Below are 26,127 nucleotides of genomic sequence, written 5' to 3'. Positions count from 1 at the left end.
CGGGGCTAAAGGGCCATAACTATGTCACTTGAGCCCTACAGCCAATCAGTGAGTGCTATTGGACTGCTTAACTTATACTTCCTTACGAGAAAACTGCCATCCAGATGAAGTAAGAATAATAATTTTATTCATATAGCTCCAATATATTCTGCAGAACTTTATAAATAAGTGAGAGCATCAGCAGTTCTGACTTGCTCCAAATGTCAGCTCAGTCTGAGTGGCCACTGATTGGCTGCAGGGCTCATGTGACAAAACAGTGTTATGTGAGCCACAGGAGACCCTGTGCCAACTTCCCTGGAATGGTGACAGAATCAGAGCTTAGCATACGCTGCTTTTAATTTACATGGGGGAGTATGATAATTGAAAAGTTGTTGACTGAGTATTGGACAATCTCTTTATGTTCTATGAATGTAAAAATCAAAAAAGAAAAATTAGGCTAAAAAATATTCAACATACATTTCCAACAGTGGTAAATAAAGCTGTATATTAATACCCATTCAAAGGTTTACCTTTTGATTACACAACCAATTAACAGTAGTTTTAGATACTTAATGCATAGTAATAGCGTTTCTATAATATATTTGACAACTGCAGTATTTTCTCTGGACTGTATTACCTTTGAAGATTCCATTGTATCCTCCATGAATTTCACCAGAAGAGGAGACTTCCTCCAGATGTGCTCCATTATCAGAAGTAAAATATATCAATGTATTTGCGTGCAGTTTATTCTTGTTCAACTCATTGACAATTTTTCCTAAAAAGAAGAAAAAAAAAAAAAGGTTTGGAACTGGAAATTTTTGAGAATTCTATATATATGTATCTTCTTTGATTAGTTTAGCGCCCCAGTTTCCACAGCCAATTTTGATTTTTATGTTTGCATTTTCCCTCCCCTTTTTTATTTTATACCAGTGGTTGTTTTTGGGGATGAGCTGTAGTATTGACTAACACTATTAGTGGGTGTGGTGACCAAAACCCCCCACAATTTTGGCATTTTGATTTTTTCTTCCTCACGACATTTACCAAATGGGTTCATAAATATTATATCTTGAAAGAGTGGACTGTTACAGAAGTGTCAATATCAAATATATTTATTTTTTATTTAATTTACTTTTTCATTTTTATTGGGAATAAAGTAGGTGATTCAAATTTTTGAACTTTAAGATAGGAGGAATGCGAAGTATAATGGTTAAAATGCTGATTTTTGTTAGTGGACAAAGAAGCCAAAATTTAAAAATGTACAAACAAGACAAACAGACAATTATAACAATCAAAATTTGGGGATGGAATCCGATTTTTGAGCAATGTGCCATGGGTAGGATGTCCTGATATTATGTATATTTGTCCTGACCTGTTGTTAATGTCGCACTCTATGTGCGTTTTTCAATATTGGTTACAATTACGTAATCAAATATTTAGTGTGTGGCTCTTCACTGGCCACTACTTTAAAAACTATTCATGACTAATGACTTTACCCTGTTCCCCTGGTGTGTGAACATCATATATTTGGAGACGACATTCTGATTGTTATAACTGTCTGTTATACTCCGCAAACCTCCTATCTTAAAATTAAGCTTTGTGGTGGTTTTCTATATGGGACTATTTTCCACTGGACTGGTGCCTAGTCTCATAGATTAATATGGTACTGGGTTTTGTTCTGTTAAATTTTTAAACTTAATAAAATGAACCTGTCATGCAATTCATGGTGCACAAAGGATGATCAGCATGTCAATTTATCTTGTGGAGACGTGATAAATGTCGCCCATACAATGTATTGGATGCAGTGATTCTGAACAGTTAAATGAACACATGTGGATTCACCTGTGTTCAAAAGCCGGCAGCGCTTTGGACGCAGTGGACATGAACTGCGTTCAAAGCACTGCCGATTCCTGACTGTGGGCACACACTCTTAGATAATAGATAGAAGATTCAGTGCTACTTTTCCAAATGCAAATCCAAGTGATTAATGAAACAATTTAGTGTATTACTTTATTTTTTAGATTATATCAAGTGGGACAATGGGAGCTGATGCTTGCATACACCGACAACCACTCAGAGATTGATATTCTCAACTAAATGGTTAATGGCAGTGATCACAGATCAGCTATGAACACTATAATTAACCAATTTTCCAGAAACATCATTGTGACCCCCATATGTCACAAAAAACCATAAACATCCTCCTTATAGATCATAGTTAATAGAAGAGAACAAAGGAAGCTTTCTCAAATATATAAAAGCGATAAATTTATTAGTTACAAAAAACACTCATACAAAAAAGACCAATAAAATAGACATGATACAAAAACACATGAACACGTTATCTGTAAATACCCGTGTACAGAACACAAGAGTGTAAAGAAAGACACCAGGATTAATAGAGGAGCGTACCACATAAACCATTAGCTGTACATGTTCTTAATGTGGACCATAACTAAGGTGCTACCAAGCCAAAATCTCCATGTGTAACTATGAATAAAATACTATGTCTATCACCCTCTGTGTGTCCTATGCCATATGGACACGAGTGGTGAAAGAGCTATAGACCATGCGTTATGTGCACCCTAAGGTCCTAGGCACAAAAACCTTGTGGACCCTGGAAACGCTAGTGGTCCTGAAAAATACTATTCCCCTTGATAAAGCAAGTACTTACAGGTAGCGAAACGTGCGTCGGGGTGCGTGCTGGAGCGTCCGCATACCAGGTGAGACCAGCCTCCCATGTGTTCAATATGATAACCGTTTTTTCAGGACCACTAGCGTTTCCAGGGTCCACAAGGTTTTTGTGCCTAGGACCTTAGGGTGCACATAACGCATGGTCTATAGCTCTTTCACCACTCGTGTCCATATGGCATAGGACACACAGAGGGTGATAGACATAGTATTTTATTCATAGTTACACATGGAGATTTTGGCTTGGTAGCACCTTAGTTATGGTCCACATTAAGAACATGTACAGCTAATGGTTTATGTGGTACGCTCCTCTATTAATCCTGGTGTCTTTCTTTACACTCTTGTGTTCTGTACACGGGTATTTACAGATAACGTGTTCATGTGTTTTTGTATCATGTCTATTTTATTGGTCTTTTTTGTATGAGTGTTTTTTGTAACTAATAAATTTATCGCTTTTATATATTTGAGAAAGCTTCCTTTGTTCTCTTCTATCAGCTATGAACACTGCATATATCACATAAGCAAGGAACTCTGCTCCAGAGACCCTTTCACAGGAGCTGAACTCAGGGATGATGTATAAGTACATAATTTTGTGATAAGGGATTATCCCGAGTTGGTAAGTTATCTACTATCCATAGAATAGATCAGTAATAGTGATGATCGAATATTGAAACATTGGGATTCTGGAAAATCGGTTGGAATAATTTCTAATATTTGGGTATTCGTACCAAATAATGAATCCAATGCAAGTCAATGAGAAAGTCGAATTGGACCCAACAAACAGGTCTGGGTGCCTGAGAAAAAACTGAAATGGATGGAAAAGTGCTAAAACTAAATGGGAACAGCATGGAGATTTTCTGACTCACATACAGTATGGTATCTGGGAATAATAATAGAAGTATTAAAAAGCATTAAAATCCAGCTCTCACAAAAGTCAAATAAAAGGTAAATCTTTAAAAATAATTAACGCGTTCGGTTATTTTTTACACCCATTTCTCTCTATATAGGCTATTTACTACAATGCCCATCAACTAATATTTTTTTTACTTAATTATTATTAAAGATTTATCTTTTATCAGACTTTTGTGAGAGCTGGATTTTCCTATTTATATTACTTCATTGTATCCATGTCTGGTAGAGACGGATTCTTGTGCTCCACATATGTACCACGTGAAGACCTTCATGAGGGTGAGCTGAACTTCTTCTTTTTATATTTTATCTCGGAATAATGTTGTCAGACTATTGTGCCAGTTTTGTTGATTTATAAGAAGACCAACCAAGCCAAACCTAAATTGTTTTACAGGGAAAAATGCTAAGAAACACTTTTTCCTTCATAATTACTTGTATACATTGCAAACTAAAAAAAAAATATAAAAAAAAAATTATACCTCCCTTTTTCACACGTAGCATTTTGGCTTTAGTTTTTCGTTTTGCATTTTTAAGGGCCCTCACTTCTACATTTGGGAGGTCCCTCCATCATTCAAAATTGTTAGCTAGATAGTGGAATATATATTCCCCAGCACTTTACAATGTCAGCTAAAACATGCCCATTTTAATTTTGGTATTTGCCCACCACCACGTTCACCGCCATGTCATTATGCGGCCTTTGCTTCACTTTTTCAGAAGGCCAGCAGGTGCCATGAATTCTGAGTTTTGTGAGCTTCACAGTTCATTTTGGCCATCAGATCCCAATGGAGCCACTGTAATAGTGGGTGAAGCCGCTGTAAGGTGAATATAATACGGGATTTGGGAGAGCTGTATGTTTAATGTCAGTAAATTGGATTCTACCAGACACCAAAAGCCTTTGAATGAAATTCTGAATACAGTGTATGCAAGAGAGGGCCTGTATTGTGGTCAGTTTGTCAGGTCTGAAACCCATGTCAGGAACATGTACAAGCCTCATTTTACTTTGAAGCAGCCTCCTCAAGGGAAAGAGACAGGAGTGCCATTGCCCAGTCTGCCCAAACCTACACACTTCTTCTGGAAACTAACCAACTCAACAACAAAATAATTACAGGATATGTTCCAGAGAGAGATGAGGTCAGGTGAGAAACAGTGCTCAGGTAAAGGCCTTAGTGTGGCAATGACCATGTTCCAATATGTGTAAGGCTGCATCCTGAATATGTCTGTGGAGCCTATTAACCCAGTCTCTTAGACCTGCTTAAAATGTACAAAAACTGGCCAATTTTAGAAGAGTCAGCCTGTCTGCATTTTCCTTTGACAAGCATGTGCGCCCATCCGTTATGATTGCACAGGCTGAACTAAAAATCCACTCAGACAACACACTTGTGGCAGGGCATGGCAGCACCTCCAAGGTGTACAAGGAGAGTTCAGGCCAAGTGTGCAGCCTGGACAACCAATAGTTAAAGGGCACTAAAGAATCAATAAGGACACTGGTATGGTCACTTAAGTACTCCTTCACCATCTAGGTCAACTTCTCCCACCTTGTCATAGACACACCCACAGATAGTCCATAGAAAAGAAAGCGGATTGGCATATACTGTCACATGCAACAGTGGAGCAAATACAAATGACGATCGTTTCATGCTTACATTGTGCTTCAACAGGTGACCTGTTGAAGCGCAATGTAAGCTTGAAACTATCGCCCTCTGTATTTGCTCCACTGTTTTATCTGCCTGCTGTTGGTATGATGATGCCACAGTAAAGGATTTTGTTGCACGGGACGGTATGTGCCAATCCGCTTTCTTTTCTATGGACATACAGATTCTTTTTCTTTGGAAGTGGCACCCGTAATCCCTGGTGTGTGTGCAGCTTCATGAACCTGAGGTCATACAGCTGTGCCTTTCTCCTGCTTCTCTTCTATGGTATGTGAATTACACCCACAGATAGGCCTTGCTGATGTGACGGTTTCAAGAAAAAGACCCAGTTGGTGGACATTCTCCCCCCGCATGAGTTGCACCTGGTGTGTGGGCACCATCCCTGTAATCCTTTTGGGTGAAAAGAGCCAGTACATCTGCCAGCAGTGTTGTCTGAGGGTAATCTTTTCATCAACTCTTCAACAATGGCCCTCTGGCATGCATGCACTGAAAATGGCACATCTGACTCTGACATGAGAGAAGGAACTTTCTCCTTGTACTGTGTGTCAAGAAAGGTGCACAGACAGTATTTCATGGTGGTCAAAATATCTTTCACATGATGGTCCTGGGAAAGGCATCTGGATGTGAGCTGTGCCATGTGTGGTAGACTAGATAGAGTCAAATGTTCAGTGTCCCCACCAGAACGAACACTAACCATCCTCTCCTCCTCACAACACCTTGTCTCCTCCTCCACTTTAGGTCATCCATGTTGGTCAGGCATGAATCTGGGAATGGGGGTCCCCTCTGTAGTGCAGACCAAAAAGTCCTGTTCCTCCTCATCCTCCTCCTCTTCTTCATCATCACCCAATGTGGCCTGAGAATATTGTCTGAGGCTGGGCAGTGTGGTATCAGCCGATGTAAAATCTTGCTCCATAGACACCTGGTCGGCATTCAAAGCTTCTTCTTTGAGATTCTGCAGTGATCATTTTAATAGACAGATCAGCGGGATGGTTACACTGATAATAGCATCATCAGCGCTTACCATCTTGGTGCAGTACTCAAAGTTTTGAAGAACCTCACATATGTCGGCGATCCATACCCACTCGGCAGTTATTATGTGTGGAAGCTGAGTGTTACTCTGATGGGCATTGAGAAGCTGGAATTCAGACACTGCCCTCTGCTGTTCACTAAGCCTTGCCAACATATGAAAGGTTGGATTCCAGTGTGTGGGCAGTCGGTGATGAGGCAAACTAAAATGCTGCTGCAGTGCAGTCAGACCGGCGAATGCCTGAGATGACTTTCGGAAATGGGCGCTGACACAGCGTACCTTGGCAAAAAGATCCGGCAAGTCAGGGAATGTTTTTAAAAATGGCTGTACAGCCGAGTTTTGCACGTGGGCTATGCATGGAATGTGTACCAGCTTGTTGAGCTTTAAAGCCGCCACCAAGTTACGCCCGCTATCGCACACATCCAAACTGGTTGGAGGTTCAGTGGGGAGAGCACCTGATCAGTCTGGTCTTTTATCCCTTTCAACAGCTCTGCTGCATTGTGAGTTTTATCACCTAAACAGATGAGCTTTAGCAGATCATGTTGCCGCTTTGCCAAGGCAGTGCTGCAGAGCTCCCACCTGGTGAGTGATGTGGAGGTTAGTTCAGCTGAGGATAAGAAGGAGGAGAAACAGGAGCTGGCATACGAGGAGACTGAAACCCTCATGGAAGTTGGGAATGCTATTCTTGGTGTGGGTAAGATGTGTGATGTCCCAGTCTCTAACTCTGTCCCAGACTCCACCAGCTTCACCCAGTGTACCGTCAGGGAAATGTAGTGTCACTGTCCACAAGAACTTGTCCATGTGTCTGTGGCTAGGTGGACCTTACCTGTGACTGCATTGACCAGAGCATGGCTGATATTCTGTAACACGTGCTTCTGTAATGTGGAGATGGCACATTTTTGAAAATAGTGGCAGCTGTAAAGTGAGTACCAGGGGTTGCCACTGCCAAGAGGTCATGGAAAGACTCAGTGTCATGGTTGAGGACAGGGTTATTTTCCCTGTCCTCTCAGGGTCAATTTTGTGTGGCCTCCTTTTGGATCTGGGAGGGCTATATATACCCGCCCCCATCTGGGGTTCCTTGTGAGTTATACATTTGTTCTGGCTGTGTGTCTGACCCCCTGGTGTGCTTGCATACTGTTTTGTCTGATTGTCTCTCATGTATGACCAGGTCCGTTTTGTCATTTTGTGCTTTGCTCTGTGAACCTGTTATTACTGTCTTTTCTGGCTCTGACACTCTGGCTTGATTACTGTTACTCCGCACCCACCTGCCGAGCTTGTACCGACCCGCTATCTCCGGCTTCCTGTCCTTTGGCTATGTCCTGACTTCCTTTAAGTCTCACTCTTTGGCACCTCATATACCTCCTGGCTTAACTTCAGCACGTTCTGACTTCTCTCAAGCATCACCATTCTCCTCCGCAACCTGGCACCTGGCTCCGCCTCCAGCTACTCCTCTTTAGGATCATGTGTCAGGTTGGTAAACTCACAGCAGTTCTTCTCTCATGTCCTTCTGTTCTCTTTGTATCTGTGCGCAGACCCCTGCTGTAAGCCTGCAACAGGGGTTGCGATATTATAACTGACCAGACAGTTCTTTTTCCCTGTTGGGTGGGGGAATTGGTTTAACCAAGGAACCGTTACATGCACTCTCTGAACAAATCAGTAACCTCACTCAAATGATGCCGAAACTATCCTGTGGAGCAGCGTACCCTGGAACAGTCGCATCAACAGGTTCAAAGAGAGGTTGCTGGTGCTATGCAGGGTTCTTTTCCTTCTGGGGCTCTGGATGAGGGGGCCACTGATGTTTCATTTGCTTCCCCTAAACCACCTGTTAAGTTACCCGACACCTTTTCTGGGGATAAAAAATAATTCAGGGTGTTTAAAGAGGGGTGTAAGTTGTTTTTCTCTCTGCGTCGCTGCACCTCTGGGAATGAAAGCCAGAGGGTGGGAATTATTATTTCTTTATTAAGGGGGCCTGTGGGATTTTTCTCTCTCTCCCTCTGCTCCGGAACGTATGTCTGTGGATCTGTTTTTTTTAAGCTCTTGGGCATATACTATATATCATAAGCCTGATAGAGTGCATATGGCAGAAGATATGGTGATGAGTGTTACACAGGGGAAGCTCTCAGCAGAATGGTTCTGTTCCGAGTTCAGACATTGGGCTGCTGAGATACCTTGGAATGATGCCGCCTCGAGAGGGTTGTTCCACAGGGGCCTGTCCATCCATTTGCAGGATGCACTGGCGTTGCATTTTCCCCAGATACCCTGGAGGATGCCATAACCCAGGCTGTCCATATGGACCAAAGACTCCGTGCCAGAGTGGTAATGCAGCAGGAAACCTCTTTATACTCCAGCCTAGGCGACACCTCTCCAATTCCAGAACCCATGGAGGTGGGAGCCTGTTGTGAATTTGGATTCTGGGCTCCCCCGGTGGCTACTGGTGGAATTGAACTGGTGTTGTCATCTTCTCTGTTCACCTGTTCCCATCAAGATGTGGGAGTCGCTATATAACCTTGCTGCTCTGTTAGTTGCTTGCCGGTCAACAATGTTATCAGAAGCCTCTCTGTGCTTGTTCCTGCTCCTAGACAACTACTAGATAAGTTGGACTCTTGTCCATGTTTGTTTTTGCATTTTTGTTCCAGTTCACAGCTGAAGTTTCGTTACTGTGTCTGGAAAGCTCTTGTGAACAGGAATTGCCACTCTGGTGTTATGAGTTAATGCCAGAGTTTTAAAGTAATTTCTGGATGGTGTTTTGATAGGGTTTTCAGCTGACCATGAAAGTGTCCTTTCTGTCTTCTGCTATGTAGTAAGTGGACCTCAAATTTGCTAAACCTATTTTCATACTACGTTTGTTATTTCATCTTAATTCACCGCCAATACATGTGGGGGGCCTCTGTCTCCTTTCGGGGTATTTCTCTAGAGGTGAGCTAGGACTAATATTTTCCTCTGCTAGCATTATTTAGTCCTCCGGCTGGTGCTGGGCATCTAGAATCAACGTAGGCATGCTACCCGGCCACTGCTAGTTGTGCGTTAGGTTTAGTTCATGGTCAGCTCAGTTCCCATCTTCCAAGAGCTAGTTCCTATATATGCTGATGCTATGTTCTCTTGCCATTGAGAACATGACAGTTTGACCGGCCCACTAAAGGGTTAAAATCCTTGGCTGAGAAAGGAGAGAAATAAGAAGTCTGCTGAGAATTTTTTTTTTTTTTTTTTTTTTCTCCTTCTAATCTTTGAATGGCTCTGTGTCCACCTGTTTGTAATGGATCTTCAGAGTGTAACTGCAGGTTTGAATAATCTCGCCACGAAGGTACAAAATTTGCAAGACTTTGTTTGTCATGCACCTGTATCTGAGCCGAGAATTCCTTTGCCGGAATTTTTCTCGGGGAATAGATCTGGGTTTCAGAATTTTCGAAATAATTGCAAATTATTTTTGTCCCTGAAATTTCGCTCTGCCGGAGACCCTGCACAGCAGGTCAGGATTGTGATTTCCTTGCTCCGGGGCGACCCTCAAGACTGGGCTTTTTCATTGACACCAGGGGATCCTGCGTTGCTCAATGTGGATGCGTTTTTTCTGGCCTTGGGGTTGCTTTATGACGAACCTCATTTGGAGCTTCAGGCAGAAAAAACTTTGATGTCCCTATCTCAGGGGCAAGATGAAGCGGAAATTTACTGTCAAAGATTCCGTAAATGGTCTGTGCTTACTCAGTGGAATGAGTGCTCCCTGGCGGCGACTTTCAGAGAGGGTCTCTCTGATGCCATTAAGGATGTTATGGTGGGGTTCCCTGTGCCTGCGGGTCTGAATGAGTCCATGACAATGGCTATTCAGATCGATAGGCGTTTGCGGGAGCGCAAACCAGTGCACCATCTGGCGGTGTCCACTGAGAAGTCGCCAGAGAGTATGCAGTGTGATAGAATTCTGTCCCGAAGCGAGCGGCAGAATTTTAGACGGAAAAATGGGTTGTGTTTCTATTGTGGTGATTCTACTCATGTTATATCAGCATGCTCTAAGCGCACTAAAAAGCTTGATAAATCTGTTTCCATTTGCACCTTACCGTCTAAGTTTATTCTATCTGTGACCCTGATTTGCTCTTTGTCATCTATTACCACGGACGCCTATGTCGACTCTGGCGCCGCTTTGAGTCTTATGGATTGGTCCTTTGCCAAACGCTGTGGGTATGATTTAGAGCCTTTGGAGACTCTTATTCCTCTGAAGGGGATTGACTCCACCCCATTGGCTAATAATAAACCACAATACTGGACACAAGTAACTATGCGTATTAATCCGGATCACCAGGAGATTATTCGCTTTCTGGTGCTGCATAATCTACATGATGATTTGGTGCTAGGATTGCCTTGGCTGCAATCTCACAACCCAGTTCTCGACTGGAAAGCTATGTCTGTGTTGAGCTGGGGATGTAAGGGGGCTCATGGGGATGTACCTGTGGTTTCCATTTCATCATCTATTCCCTCTGAAATTCCTGAGTTCCTGTCTGACTATCGTGACGTCTTTGAAGAATCCAAGCTTGGTTCATTACCTCCGCACCGAGAGTGCGATTGTGCCATAGATTTAATCCCGGGTAGTAAATACCCAAAGGGTCGTTTATTTAATCTGTCTGTGCCTGAACATGCTGCTATGCGAGAATATATAAAGGAGTCCTTGGAAAAGGGACATATTCGTCCATCGTCATCTCCCTTAGGAGCCGGTTTTTTCTTTGTGTCAAAAAAAGACGGCTCTTTGAGACCATGTATCGATTATCGGCTTTTGAATAAAATCACTGTAAAATATCAATACCCATTGCCGTTGCTGACTGATTTGTTTGCTCGCATAAAGGGGGCCAAGTGGTTCTCTAAGATTGACCTTCGTGGGGCGTATAATTTGGTGCGAATCAGGCAGGGGGATGAGTGGAAAACCGCATTTAATACGCCCGAGGGCCACTTTGAGTATTTAGTGATGCCTTTTGGTCTTTCAAATGCTCCGTCAGTTTTCCAGTCCTTTATGCATGATATTTTTCGCGATTATTTGGATAAATTTATGATTGTGTATCTGGATGATATTCTGATTTTTTCGAATGACTGGGACTCTCATGTCCAGCAAGTCAGGAGGGTTTTCCAGGTTTTGCGGTCTAATTCTTTGTGTGTGAAGGGTTCTAAGTGTGTTTTTGGGGTACAGAGGATTTCCTTTTTGGGATATATTTTTTCTCCCTCTTCCATTGAAATGGATCCTGTCAAGGTTCAAGCTATTTGTGATTGGACGCAGCCCTCTTCTCTTAAGAGTCTTCAGAGGTTTTTGGGCTTTGCTAACTTTTATCGTCGATTTATTGCTGGTTTTTCGGATATTGCTAAGCCATTGACCGATTTGACTAAGAAGGGTGCTGATGTTGCTGATTGGTCCCCTGACGCTGTGGAGGCCTTTCGGGAGCTTAATCGCCGTTTTTCCTCTGCCCCTGTGTTGCGTCAGCCTGATGTTGCTCTACCTTTTCAGGTTGAGGTCGACGCTTCTGAGATCGGAGCTGGGGCAGTGTTGTCGCAGAAAAGTTCTGACTGCTCCGTGATGAGGCCTTGTGCCTTCTTTTCCCGTAAATTTTCGCCCGCTGAGCGGAATTATGATGTTGGGAATCGGGAGCTTTTGGCCATGAAGTGGGCTTTTGAGGAGTGGCGCCATTGGCTTGAGGGGGCCAGACATCAGGTGGTGGTATTGACTGACCACAAAAACTTGATTTATCTTGAGACCGCCAGGCGCCTGAATCCTAGACAGGCGCGCTGGTCATTGTTTTTCTCTCGGTTTAATTTTGTGGTGTCATACCTACCGGGTTCTAAGAGTGTTAAGGCGGATGCCCTTTCTAGGAGTTTTGAGCCTGACTCGCCTGGTAACTCTGAGCCCACAGGTATCCTTAAGGATGGAGTGGTATTGTCAGCCGTTTCTCCAGACCTGCGGCGGGCCTTGCAGGAGTTTCAGGCGGATAGACCGGATCGTTGCCCACCTGATAAACTGTTTGTTCCTGATGATTGGACCAGTAGAGTCATCTCTGAGGTTCATTCTTCTGCGTTGGCGGGTCATCCTGGCATTTTTGGTACCAGGGATTTGGTGGCAAGGTCCTTCTGGTGGCCTTCCCTGTCACGAGATGTGCGAGGCTTTGTGCAGTCTTGTGACGTTTGTGCTCGGGCCAAGCCTTGTTGCTCTCGGGCTAGTGGATTGTTGTTGCCCTTGCCTATTCCTAAGAGGCCTTGGACACACATCTCGATGGATTTTATTTCAGATCTGCCTGTTTCTCAGAAGATGTCTGTCATCTGGGTGGTGTGTGACCGTTTCTCTAAGATGGTCCATTTGGTTCCTCTGCCCAAGTTGCCTTCTTCTTCCGAGTTGGTTCCTCTGTTTTTTCAAAATGTTGTTCGTTTGCATGGTATTCCTGAGAATATCATTTCTGACAGAGGGACCCAATTCGTGTCTAGATTTTGGCGGGCATTCTGTGCTAGGATGGGCATAGATTTATCTTTTTCGTCCGCTTTCCATCCTCAGACGAATGGCCAGACCGAGCGGACTAATCAGACCCTGGAGACATATCTGAGGTGTTTTGTGTCTGCTGACCAGGATGATTGGGTTGCTTTTTTGCCATTGGCGGAGTTCGCTCTCAATAATCGGGCCAGCTCTGCCACTTTGGTGTCCCCGTTTTTCTGTAATTCGGGGTTTCATCCTCGATTTTCCTCTGGTCAGGTGGAAACTTCGGATTGTCCTGGAGTGGATGCTGTGGTGGAGTGATTGCATCGGATCTGGGGGCAGGTGGTGGACAATTTGAGGTTGTCCCAGGAGAAGACTCAGCTTTTTGCCAACCGCCACCGTCGTGTTGGTCCTCGGCTTTGTGTTGGGGATTTGGTGTGGTTGTCTTCTCGTTTTGTCCCTATGAGGGTCTCTTCTCCTAAGTTTAAGCCTCGGTTCATCGGCCCGTATAGGATATTGGAGATTCTTAACCCTGTTTCCTTCCGTTTGGACCTCCCTGCATCCTTTTCTATTCATAACGTTTTTCATCGGTCATTATTGCGCAGGTATGAGGTACCGGTTGTGCCTTCCGTTGAGCCTCCTGCTCCGGTGTTGGTTGAGGGTGAGTTGGAGTACGTTGTGGAGAAAATCTTGGACTCTCGTGTTTCCAGACGGAGACTCCAGTATCTGGTCAAGTGGAAGGGATACGGCCAGGAGGATAATTCTTGGGTGAATGCATCTGATGTTCATGCCTCTGATCTGGTTCGTGCCTTTCATAGGGCCCATCCTGATCGCCCTGGTGGTTCTGGTGAGGGTTCGGTGCCCCCTCCTTGAGGGGGGGGTACTGTTGTGAATTTGGATTCTGGGCTCCCCCGGTGGCTACTGGTGGAATTGAACTGGTGTTGTCATCTTCTCTGTTCACCTGTTCCCATCAAGATGTGGGAGTCGCTATATAACCTTGCTGCTCTGTTAGTTGCTTGCCGGTCAACAATGTTATCAGAAGCCTCTCTGTGCTTGTTCCTGCTCCTAGACAACTACTAGATAAGTTGGACTCTTGTCCATGTTTGTTTTTGCATTTTTGTTCCAGTTCACAGCTGAAGTTTCGTTACTGTGTCTGGAAAGCTCTTGTGAACAGGAATTGCCACTCTGGTGTTATGAGTTAATGCCAGAGTTTTAAAGTAATTTCTGGATGGTGTTTTGATAGGGTTTTCAGCTGACCATGAAAGTGTCCTTTCTGTCTTCTGCTATGTAGTAAGTGGACCTCAAATTTGCTAAACCTATTTTCATACTACGTTTGTTATTTCATCTTAATTCACCGCCAATACATGTGGGGGGCCTCTGTCTCCTTTCGGGGTATTTCTCTAGAGGTGAGCTAGGACTAATATTTTCCTCTGCTAGCATTATTTAGTCCTCCGGCTGGTGCTGGGCATCTAGAATCAACGTAGGCATGCTACCCGGCCACTGCTAGTTGTGCGTTAGGTTTAGTTCATGGTCAGCTCAGTTCCCATCTTCCAAGAGCTAGTTCCTATATATGCTGATGCTATGTTCTCTTGCCATTGAGAACATGACAGTTTGACCGGCCCACTAAAGGGTTAAAATCCTTGGCTGAGAAAGGAGAGAAATAAGAAGTCTGCTGAGAATTTTTTTTTTTTTTTTCTCCTTCTAATCTTTGAATGGCTCTGTGTCCACCTGTTTGTAATGGATCTTCAGAGTGTAACTGCAGGTTTGAATAATCTCGCCACGAAGGTACAAAATTTGCAAGACTTTGTTTGTCATGCACCTGTATCTGAGCCGAGAATTCCTTTGCCGGAATTTTTCTCGGGGAATAGATCTGGGTTTCAGAATTTTCGAAATAATTGCAAATTATTTTTGTCCCTGAAATTTCGCTCTGCCGGAGACCCTGCACAGCAGGTCAGGATTGTGATTTCCTTGCTCCGGGGCGACCCTCAAGACTGGGCTTTTTCATTGACACCAGGGGATCCTGCGTTGCTCAATGTGGATGCGTTTTTTCTGGCCTTGGGGTTGCTTTATGACGAACCTCATTTGGAGCTTCAGGCAGAAAAAACTTTGATGTCCCTATCTCAGGGGCAAGATGAAGCGGAAATTTACTGTCAAAGATTCCGTAAATGGTCTGTGCTTACTCAGTGGAATGAGTGCTCCCTGGCGGCGACTTTCAGAGAGGGTCTCTCTGATGCCATTAAGGATGTTATGGTGGGGTTCCCTGTGCCTGCGGGTCTGAATGAGTCCATGACAATGGCTATTCAGATCGATAGGCGTTTGCGGGAGCGCAAACCAGTGCACCATCTGGCGGTGTCCACTGAGAAGTCGCCAGAGAGTATGCAGTGTGATAGAATTCTGTCCCGAAGCGAGCGGCAGAATTTTAGACGGAAAAATGGGTTGTGTTTCTATTGTGGTGATTCTACTCATGTTATATCAGCATGCTCTAAGCGCACTAAAAAGCTTGATAAATCTGTTTCCATTTGCACCTTACCGTCTAAGTTTATTCTATCTGTGACCCTGATTTGCTCTTTGTCATCTATTACCACGGACGCCTATGTCGACTCTGGCGCCGCTTTGAGTCTTATGGATTGGTCCTTTGCCAAACGCTGTGGGTATGATTTAGAGCCTTTGGAGACTCTTATTCCTCTGAAGGGGATTGACTCCACCCCATTGGCTAATAATAAACCACAATACTGGACACAAGTAACTATGCGTATTAATCCGGATCACCAGGAGATTATTCGCTTTCTGGTGCTGCATAATCTACATGATGATTTGGTGCTAGGATTGCCTTGGCTGCAATCTCACAACCCAGTTCTCGACTGGAAAGCTATGTCTGTGTTGAGCTGGGGATGTAAGGGGGCTCATGGGGATGTACCTGTGGTTTCCATTTCATCATCTATCCCCTCTGAAATTCCTGAGTTCCTGTCTGACTATCGTGACGTCTTTGAAGAATCCAAGCTTGGTTCATTACCTCCGCACCGAGAGTGCGATTGTGCCATAGATTTAATCCCGGGTAGTAAATACCCAAAGGGTCGTTTATTTAATCTGTCTGTGCCTGAACATGCTGCTATGCGAGAATATATAAAGGAGTCCTTGGAAAAGGGACATATTCGTCCATCGTCATCTCCCTTAGGAGCCGGTTTTTTCTTTGTGTCAAAAAAAGACGGCTCTTTGAGACCATGTATCGATTATCGGCTTTTGAATAAAATCACTGTAAAATATCAATACCCATTGCCGTTGCTGACTGATTTGTTTGCTCGCATAAAGGGGGCCAAGTGGTTCTCTAAGATTGACCTTCGTGGGGCGTATAATTTGGTGCGAATCAGGCAGGGGGATGAGTGGAAAACCGCATTTAATACGCCCGAGGGCCACTTTGAGTATTTAGTGATGCCTTTTGGTCTTTCAAATGCTCCGTCAGTTTTCCAGTCCTTTATGCATGATATTTTTCGCGATTATTTGGATAAATTTATGATTGTGTATCTGGATGATATTCTGATTTTTTCGAATGACTGGGACTCTCATGTCCAGCAAGTCAGGAGGGTTTTCCAGGTTTTGCGGTCTAATTCTTTGTGTGTGAAGGGTTCTAAGTGTGTTTTTGGGGTACAGAGGATTTCCTTTTTGGGATATATTTTTTCTCCCTCTTCCATTGAAATGGATCCTGTCAAGGTTCAAGCTATTTGTGATTGGACGCAGCCCTCTTCTCTTAAGAGTCTTCAGAGGTTTTTGGGCTTTGCTAACTTTTATCGTCGATTTATTGCTGGTTTTTCGGATATTGCTAAGCCATTGACCGATTTGACTAAGAAGGGTGCTGATGTTGCTGATTGGTCCCCTGACGCTGTGGAGGCCTTTCGGGAGCTTAATCGCCGTTTTTCCTCTGCCCCTGTGTTGCGTCAGCCTGATGTTGCTCTACCTTTTCAGGTTGAGGTCGACGCTTCTGAGATCGGAGCTGGGGCAGTGTTGTCGCAGAAAAGTTCTGACTGCTCCGTGATGAGGCCTTGTGCCTTCTTTTCCCGTAAATTTTCGCCCGCTGAGCGGAATTATGATGTTGGGAATCGGGAGCTTTTGGCCATGAAGTGGGCTTTTGAGGAGTGGCGCCATTGGCTTGAGGGGGCCAGACATCAGGTGGTGGTATTGACTGACCACAAAAACTTGATTTATCTTGAGACCGCCAGGCGCCTGAATCCTAGACAGGCGCGCTGGTCATTGTTTTTCTCTCGGTTTAATTTTGTGGTGTCATACCTACCGGGTTCTAAGAGTGTTAAGGCGGATGCCCTTTCTAGGAGTTTTGAGCCTGACTCGCCTGGTAACTCTGAGCCCACAGGTATCCTTAAGGATGGAGTGGTATTGTCAGCCGTTTCTCCAGACCTGCGGCGGGCCTTGCAGGAGTTTCAGGCGGATAGACCGGATCGTCGCCCACCTGATAAACTGTTTGTTCCTGATGATTGGACCAGTAGAGTCATCTCTGAGGTTCATTCTTCTGCGTTGGCGGGTCATCCTGGCATTTTTGGTACCAGGGATTTGGTGGCAAGGTCCTTCTGGTGGCCTTCCCTGTCACGAGATGTGCGAGGCTTTGTGCAGTCTTGTGACGTTTGTGCTCGGGCCAAGCCTTGTTGCTCTCGGGCTAGTGGATTGTTGTTGCCCTTGCCTATTCCTAAGAGGCCTTGGACGCACATCTCGATGGATTTTATTTCAGATCTGCCTGTTTCTCAGAAGATGTCTGTCATCTGGGTGGTGTGTGACCGTTTCTCTAAGATGGTCCATTTGGTTCCTCTGCCCAAGTTGCCTTCTTCTTCCGAGTTGGTTCCTCTGTTTTTTCAAAATGTTGTTCGTTTGCATGGTATTCCTGAGAATATCATTTCTGACAGAGGGACCCAATTCGTGTCTAGATTTTGGCGGGCATTCTGTGCTAGGATGGGCATAGATTTATCTTTTTCGTCCGCTTTCCATCCTCAGACGAATGGCCAGACCGAGCGGACTAATCAGACCCTGGAGACATATCTGAGGTGTTTTGTGTCTGCTGACCAGGATGATTGGGTTGCTTTTTTGCCATTGGCGGAGTTCGCTCTCAATAATCGGGCCAGCTCTGCCACTTTGGTGTCCCCGTTTTTCTGTAATTCGGGGTTTCATCCTCGATTTTCCTCTGGTCAGGTGGAAACTTCGGATTGTCCTGGAGTGGATGCTGTGGTGGAGAGATTGCATCGGATCTGGGGGCAGGTGGTGGACAATTTGAGGTTGTCCCAGGAGAAGACTCAGCTTTTTGCCAACCGCCACCGTCGTGTTGGTCCTCGGCTTTGTGTTGGGGATTTGGTGTGGTTGTCTTCTCGTTTTGTCCCTATGAGGGTCTCTTCTCCTAAGTTTAAGCCTCGGTTCATCGGCCCGTATAGGATATTGGAGATTCTTAACCCTGTTTCCTTCCGTTTGGACCTCCCTGCATCCTTTTCTATTCATAACGTTTTTCATCGGTCATTATTGCGCAGGTATGAGGTACCGGTTGTGCCTTCCGTTGAGCCTCCTGCTCCGGTGTTGGTTGAGGGTGAGTTGGAGTACGTTGTGGAGAAAATCTTGGACTCTCGTGTTTCCAGACGGAGACTCCAGTATCTGGTCAAGTGGAAGGGATACGGCCAGGAGGATAATTCTTGGGTGAATGCATCTGATGTTCATGCCTCTGATCTGGTTCGTGCCTTTCATAGGGCCCATCCTGATCGCCCTGGTGGTTCTGGTGAGGGTTCGGTGCCCCCTCCTTGAGGGGGGGGTACTGTTGTGAATTTGGATTCTGGGCTCCCCCGGTGGCTACTGGTGGAATTGAACTGGTGTTGTCATCTTCTCTGTTCACCTGTTCCCATCAAGATGTGGGAGTCGCTATATAACCTTGCTGCTCTGTTAGTTGCTTGCCGGTCAACAATGTTATCAGAAGCCTCTCTGTGCTTGTTCCTGCTCCTAGACAACTACTAGATAAGTTGGACTCTTGTCCATGTTTGTTTTTGCATTTTTGTTCCAGTTCACAGCTGAAGTTTCGTTACTGTGTCTGGAAAGCTCTTGTGAACAGGAATTGCCACTCTGGTGTTATGAGTTAATGCCAGAGTTTTAAAGTAATTTCTGGATGGTGTTTTGATAGGGTTTTCAGCTGACCATGAAAGTGTCCTTTCTGTCTTCTGCTATGTAGTAAGTGGACCTCAAATTTGCTAAACCTATTTTCATACTACGTTTGTTATTTCATCTTAATTCACCGCCAATACATGTGGGGGGCCTCTGTCTCCTTTCGGGGTATTTCTCTAGAGGTGAGCTAGGACTAATATTTTCCTCTGCTAGCATTATTTAGTCCTCCGGCTGGTGCTGGGCATCTAGAATCAACGTAGGCATGCTACCCGGCCACTGCTAGTTGTGCGTTAGGTTTAGTTCATGGTCAGCTCAGTTCCCATCTTCCAAGAGCTAGTTCCTATATATGCTGATGCTATGTTCTCTTGCCATTGAGAACATGACAGGAGCCATTTTGTTTAAAAGAAAGAGAGAGGAGACACCACAGAGATAACCAGCTATGCTTTTACTGTGGAGCCTCAGGACACTTGAAAAAAGACTGTCCTTCTTGCCCCTCCTCAGCTAAGATGTTGGGAAACGACTAAGTCTGGGTAACGATCAAGGAGGTTGCCCAGACTCCCATGTGCAATTTTCCTCATTTGCTAAAATCCTTCTCCAGGTGGAGTTGGAACTTGTTGGTGGTCCTGTTGTGACTACCGCTTTTGTTGATTGCGGATCTAACATCAATTATAATTGACTCTTGTGTTTTGACTCTCAATAAGATAGGGACAGTCAGGTTTGAGTCTCCAGTCAAGGTGGTGGCTACTGACTCCTCTCCTCTCACCCAAGAAGGAATCTGTTTTATGTTCGAGGTTTTCTCTCTAAGAGTGGGTCCGGCTAATGTTGAAAAATTAAGCTATTTTGTTTTGAATAATTTGCCTGTGGGTCTGGTTTTAGGTATGCCTTGGCTTTAACGCCATAACCCTGTTATTCATTGGGTAACTGGGGTAATTGTCCAATTGGGGTCCAATTGTAACAGTCTGTGTTGTAATTCTGTGCCATTGACCACCCCTTTAAAATCTGTGTCTGTGTCATCTGTCAGTCTGGAGGGTATTCTGGAATGCCTAAAAGAGTTTAAAGATGTGTTCTCTGAAAACGAGGTTGAGGCGTTACCATCACATAGACCTTTCGATTGGTGCCATTGACTTAGTTCCCAGAGCAAAACTACCCAGGGCTCGTCTGTTTAATCTGTCCGGGCCCGAGCACCAAGCCATAATAATAATAATAATAATAATAATAATAATAATCTTTATTTATATAGCGCCAACATATTCCACAGTGCTTTACAGTTTAACAGTTTCAAACACAACAGTCATAGGTAACAATGTTAACAATACAGTAATAAAGCAGAATAAAACAAAATACGACGACCCTGCTCGTGAGAGCTTACAATCTACAGTAAAGATGGGAAGATACAAAGTACAGGTGTGTATTTACAATTATGTATTTACAATGATGGTCCAGCCATCTTCAGGGAGTGGGGGGTAGATGGAGATAGCGAATGGGCTACACACACACACAAACATAAAATGAGTTTGATTAGGGAACGTGATAGGCCGCTCTGAACAAATGTGTTTTGAGGGAGCGCCTAAAACTATGCAAATAGTGGATGGTTCTAATATCTTGGGGTAGAGCATTTCAGAGGATTGGTGCAGCACGGGAGAAGTCTTGGAGTCGGGAGTGGGAGGTGCGGATTAGTGCAGAGGTTAGTCGAAAGTCGTTTGCAGAGCGCAGCGGTTGGCTAGGCCGATAGAGAGAAATGAGGGAGGAGATGTAATGTGGTGCCGCACTGTGGAGAGCTTTGTGGGTGAGAACAAGTACTTTGAATTGTATCCTGTAATGAATGGGCAGCCAGTGTAATGAATGGCGAAGAGCTGACACGTCCAAGTAACGATTAGCCAGATGGACGACCCTGGCTGCTGCATTAAGGATAGACTGGAGAGGGGAAAGTCGCGTGAGGGGGAGGCCAATTAATAGGGAGTTACAGTAGTCCAGACGGGAGTGGATTAGGGCGACAGTGAGAGTTTATGTTGTCTCCATGGTGAGAAAAGGGCGGATTCTAGAGATGTTCTTTAGGTGTAAGCGGCACGAGCGGGCAAGAGATTGTATGTGGGAGGTGAAGGAAAGATCGGAGTCAAACATATCACCCAGACAGCGTGCCTGCTGCCGGGGTGTTATTATGGTGCCACCCACGGAGAGGGAAATGCCAGATTTAGGGAGGTTAGTAGAAGGCGGGAGCAGAAGTAGTTCAGTTTTGGAGAGGTTGAGTTTCAGGTAGAGAGCGGACATTATGTCAGAGACTGCGGACAGACAGTCAGTGGCGTTCTGTAGTACAGCGGGGGTAAGGTCAGGGGATGACATGTATAGTTGTGTGTCATCAGCATAAAGATGGTACTGAAAGCCAAATCTGCTGATGGTCTGTCCAATTGGGGCTGTGTAGAGGGAGAAGAGAAGGGGGCCAAGGACTGAGCCCTGAGGTACCCTGACAGTGAGAGGAAGAGGAGATGAAGTGGAGCCGGAGAACAGAACACTGAAGGAGCGTTCAGAAAGATAGGAAGAGAAGCCATGAAGGAATATATTACTGGGAGTCTCCGCAAAGGGCATATTCGCCCTTCTGTCTCACCTGTAGCCCTGGGGGGTTTCGTTAAGAAAAGAGATGGTGGTTTTCGGCCAGTAATAAGCCCAAGGGTAGATTGTTTGTACCAGAACATTTCCATCTTAGACTTCTGCGGGAGTTTCAGGAATCTGCCTTGAGTGCCCATCCTGGGATTTTGGCCACCTGGGGGCGGTTGCTAGGACTTTCTGGTGGCCCTCTTTAGTTGCAGATGTTAGAAAGTTTGTGTCTGCGTGTGGGGTCTGTGCCCGTTCAAAAAATTCTCATTGCCGGCCGGCAGGGGAATTGGTACCTTTACTAATTCCAGATAGACCATGGACACATTTCTCCATGGACTTTGTCACTAACCTCCCTCCTTCCAGGGGCAACTCCGTTGTGTGGGTTGTGGTGGACAGGCTCATTTTGTACCCCAACCGCTTTACCGTCTTCTGAAACCTTGGCCAGGTTGTTTGTGCAGCATGTGGTCCGTCTGCATGGGGTACCTATGAATGTGGTGTCTGACAGAGGAGTGCAGTTTGTGGCCAAGTTTAGGAGGGATTTTTGTAAGAAGTTGGGAATCACATTGTCTTTTTCCTCTGCTTACCATCAGGAGTTGAATGGGCAGACCGAACACATTAATCAGTCCTTGGAGCAAATTCTGTGATGTTTGGCACCTTCCAGACAAGATGACTGGGTTGATGTGTTGCCAATGGCAGAGTTTGCTTTCAATGGTTGAGTGAGTCAATCCACAGGGATGTCCCTCCTCTTGGTCAACTATGGGTTTAACCTGCATTTTGGGGAGTTTTTGAGCATGGACTCAGATTGTCCGGGGGCAGAGTGTGCAGTGCAACCTTTGAAGGCCCTGTGGAGCAAGGTTCAGTGAAACATCTCCAAGGCCCTGGAAAAATACACATTTTTTAAAGATAATAGGAGGGGATCAGGTCCTGCATTGTTAGTGAGCGAGAAGGTGTGGTTATCCACCCACAATATTAAGCTCAAGGTCCCCTCCGCCAAACTGGGGCTTAAGTTTATTGGCCCATATAAAATTGTGGAGGTAGTCAACCCGGTGGCCTACAGGTTACAGCTTCCCACCTCATTCAAAATATCCAATGTTTTCCACAGATCCCTCTTAAAGCCATTGGGAGCAGTTGAGGAGGACTCCTCGTCCATCACTTCTCAGGTATTGGACAGCTGGAATATGAGGTGGGGCGCATCATTGACTCTCGGTGGGTGCATCGGAATCTAGAATATTTGGTGCACTGGAAGGGGTATGCTCTAGAGGATCGCTCTTGGGTCCCAGCCAGTTTTGTGCATGCCAATCGGTTGGTTCAGGCTTTTCATGCCAGGCATCCGGAGAAGCCTGGGGTCCAGTGGCCCCCTTTAAGAGAGGGGGTTCTGTCATGGTTGAGGACAGTGTTCATTTCCCTGTCCTTTTAGGGTTAATTTTGTGTGGCCTCCTTTTGCATCTGGGAGGACTATATATACCTGTCCCCGTCTGGGGTTCCTTGTCAGTTATACATTCATTCTGGCTGTGTGTCTGTCCCCCTGTGTGCTTGCATTTTGTTTTGTCTGATTGTCCCTCGTGTATGACCTGGTCCATTTTCTCATTTTATGCTTTGCTCTGTGATTCTGTTATTATTGTCTTTTCCACCTCTGACCCTCTGGCTTGATTACTCTTACTCCGCACCGACCTGTCCCACTTGTACCATACCGCTATCTCCGTCTCCCTGACCTTTGGCTACATCCTGACTTCCCTTTATGTCTCACTCTTCGGCACCTCATTTACCTCCTGGCTTAACTTTGGCATGTTCTGACTTCTCTCTGGCATCGCCAGTCTCCTCCGCTACCCAGCACCTGGCTCCACCTCCTGCTACTCCCCTTTGGGATCACGTAATTCAGGTCCTGTGCTCAGGTCGGTAAGCTCACGGCAGCTCTTCTCTCACGCCCTGCTGTTCTCTTTATATCTGAGCGCAGACCCCTGCTGTAAGCCTGCAACAGGGGTCGGGATACTCAGTTCCGACAAGAAAAAACTGCAATGTTTCCAAGGCTACCAATCTGACAATGTGAACCATCAGCATTTGGGCTTGAGGTTGGGTGGATATTTCTGCTTCCTGTTAAACGTCTGGGGCAGGGACAACTGAACGCTGCACTTGGACAATGAAATGGATAGAATGTAAGTCCGCAAAGACAGGGTCCTCTATCCCCTCTGTACCAGTCTGTCATTGTAAACTTTTTTACTGTTAACGATATTTATAACCCTGTATGTAACCCCTTTCTCATGTACAGCACCATGGAATTAATGGTGCTATATAAATAAATAATAATAATAATTATAATAATATGGTTGCTGACTGATGTGTCTGTGCAACCGCAGGTTGTGGGCAGGAAACATCAGCACCTGCTTCCTAGACAGCAGATTGGGAAGGCGGTAACACAGACGAAGTGGCAGTGGTTACACCCTCTCAACCAGATTTTGTACCCAATGTAGGAGAACATGGTCAAATTCTGCGCTGATAAATCATGTAGTCCAAAGGTATTGTTAAAAAGTGGTCTTTATTCAATGTGTTTCTGAGTTTCAAAGAACTCCATCAGGAAATACCACATAAGGACAGCAGCAAGGAAGAGGACGACATTGTATGAAGATGGGAGGCGCCGGACCCAGATCTGCGAAGCCCATCGGACCCGACCGCACCGGACTGCTCCCCCAGGTGAGTATAATATAACTTGTTTTTCTTTCAGGTTACATCGGGGCTTATCTACAGCATTACAGAATGCTGTAGATAAGCCCCTGATGGCGGTGTCCACTGTTTATAGGGCCAAAATCAGGTGACAGATTCCCTTTAAATATCTGGCTGGTGATCATAGCTGGAGATGAGACTAATCCGACTCAACCCTATCCGGCTCTTCCAAGTACTGCTAGAAATGATTAATGGGTCTCCCCATGTGTGTACATAGCCAGACATCTGTGAACCACTCACTCTGACGTTGGGAGAAGCCAAATGAGGCAGAACCTTACTTGTCTCCTCTCTGGCTATTGTCTCCAGTCGGAACTTTGTCGCCCATTAAAGAAAAAACACACATAAAACACTTTTTTTATATTATATTTAATGTATGCTCAAATTCCCAATTTCCATTAAATCAATTCATTTAACACATCAAACAGTTCAGTAAACAACATGAATCCTTCACCAGGTTTGAATTATTATTATTTTAAACCTATGAGAACCTCTTAAGTACATTTTCTCTCAGTCATGTAGCCAGGATCTGATACATGCTGCCTACAGGTTTGGCAGCATGAATCAGGTGACAGGGTCTCTTTGAAGTTAGTCACTGTGGATTAGACATCTTGGGATATGTTGAGCCATGAGAGAATACGTATAAGGACTGACCTTGCCAAATCAACAAATCGAATTTAGGAAGAGGAACGAGTACTACGGTACTGAGCACTTAAATGGTGGTAACTGGCAACTACTTATAATCATAAGCACTTTTATATCCACTGTTCTTGGTCTGGCACTTTATGGGTTTTCAAGTTTCTAGTGTCTTTCAATCAGTATACTGAAGGTTAAGGAATGTGTGGATAAAATACATATTTATAAAATACATTTAATTTTATACTAAGTTTCTTAACTTAATCCTACATCAATTATCAGTGTTTTACTAATGAGGATTTTATAGTCATTCTTCCGCAATAACAAATATTTTTTCAAACTTGTAAAATCCCAAATGATTGAATTTTGTTAATACTAATAGGACACTTACAGTAACACCTACAGCATACTTGGCTTTACCAGAGAGAGACAACCAATAAAGAAATATTCACTTCTTTACTGTTGATGAAAATCTAGGTCATGCTGTGACTGGCTCTCACAGGAATCACACATTAGGCAAAGCAAACTTAGTACTGCTGTTGTGAGTAATAACATGAGAACAATTCTAATCAAATTGTAAAAGGAAAGTAAAATTATTAGTTGTTTTTTTGTTTTGTTTTTGTTTGCCTGTTCTATAGATCTTAAAATATTTGTATCTTGTAGATAAGAGTCAGTCAGGGAGATTAAAAGTAAGACACACTAAATTTACTTTCAATATAATAAAATAACCCTCTCTCTACTCTCTATAGAGGATAATGGGCTGTGTCAAGGACACCTGCAGCCATATGCATTAAGCAAGATGAATTTCAGCTGGTTTTTCACATTGGATGACAAGTTCAGTTGGCAGTGGCGTTGAAGAATTATCCAATAAGTGGAGACAGAAACAGAATTTTCTGATAAGATACATTACAAAGTCTCTTATAATCACATGTACTATTGAATTAAGTAAAAATGTTTGAAAATACAATTCCTTTTTAATGTTAGGAAGTCCAAACTCTGGGATGCACATTGAGCCTTATGCAGAGGGTTCCTGAGTGATAATTAAGAGCTGTGGACCCTTCTCTGTTATTATCCACACACAGATACTTCAGGCCAACAAGTAACAAGAAATTGCAACAAGCCCTTTTGGGTTGAACGAAGCTGCACTTAAGTTCTCTTGTAAATAAGATGCCTCTTTAAACAAATCAATAATTGAATTTCCGAGACTAGTGAATGGACTGCAACAACTATTTTCCAGTTGGAAATTAAATTTAAATAATAGACTACATAATGGAAATGTGTTTGTTCTGTTTAGACACGGTGTTGCAATGATGCAGAGCTAGCAGTAATTCACTATTAAATTTCTTAGTGCAAATGTGAAATTT

At 44.3% G+C, this 26,127-nt stretch overlaps 1 protein-coding gene across 1 annotated transcript in view; it reads right to left on the bottom strand.

Annotated features, from left to right (window-relative positions):
* Positions 1-26,127, bottom strand: part of STS (steroid sulfatase) — a 470,812-nt gene that overhangs the window by 206,588 nt on the left and 238,097 nt on the right. Inside the window, exon 7 of the mRNA XM_077294724.1 lies at positions 617-754. Within this exon, the coding sequence (XP_077150839.1) occupies positions 617-754 (138 nt within the window). The remainder of the gene's footprint in view (positions 1-616; positions 755-26,127) is intronic.

The sequence above is a fragment of the Ranitomeya variabilis genome, chromosome 3, assembly GCF_051348905.1.
Source record: "Ranitomeya variabilis isolate aRanVar5 chromosome 3, aRanVar5.hap1, whole genome shotgun sequence".
In the NCBI taxonomy this organism is placed as follows: domain Eukaryota; kingdom Metazoa; phylum Chordata; class Amphibia; order Anura; family Dendrobatidae; genus Ranitomeya; species Ranitomeya variabilis.
The sequence above is the reverse complement of the archived record's forward strand: the minus strand, read 5'-3'. Positions and strand labels throughout refer to the sequence as shown.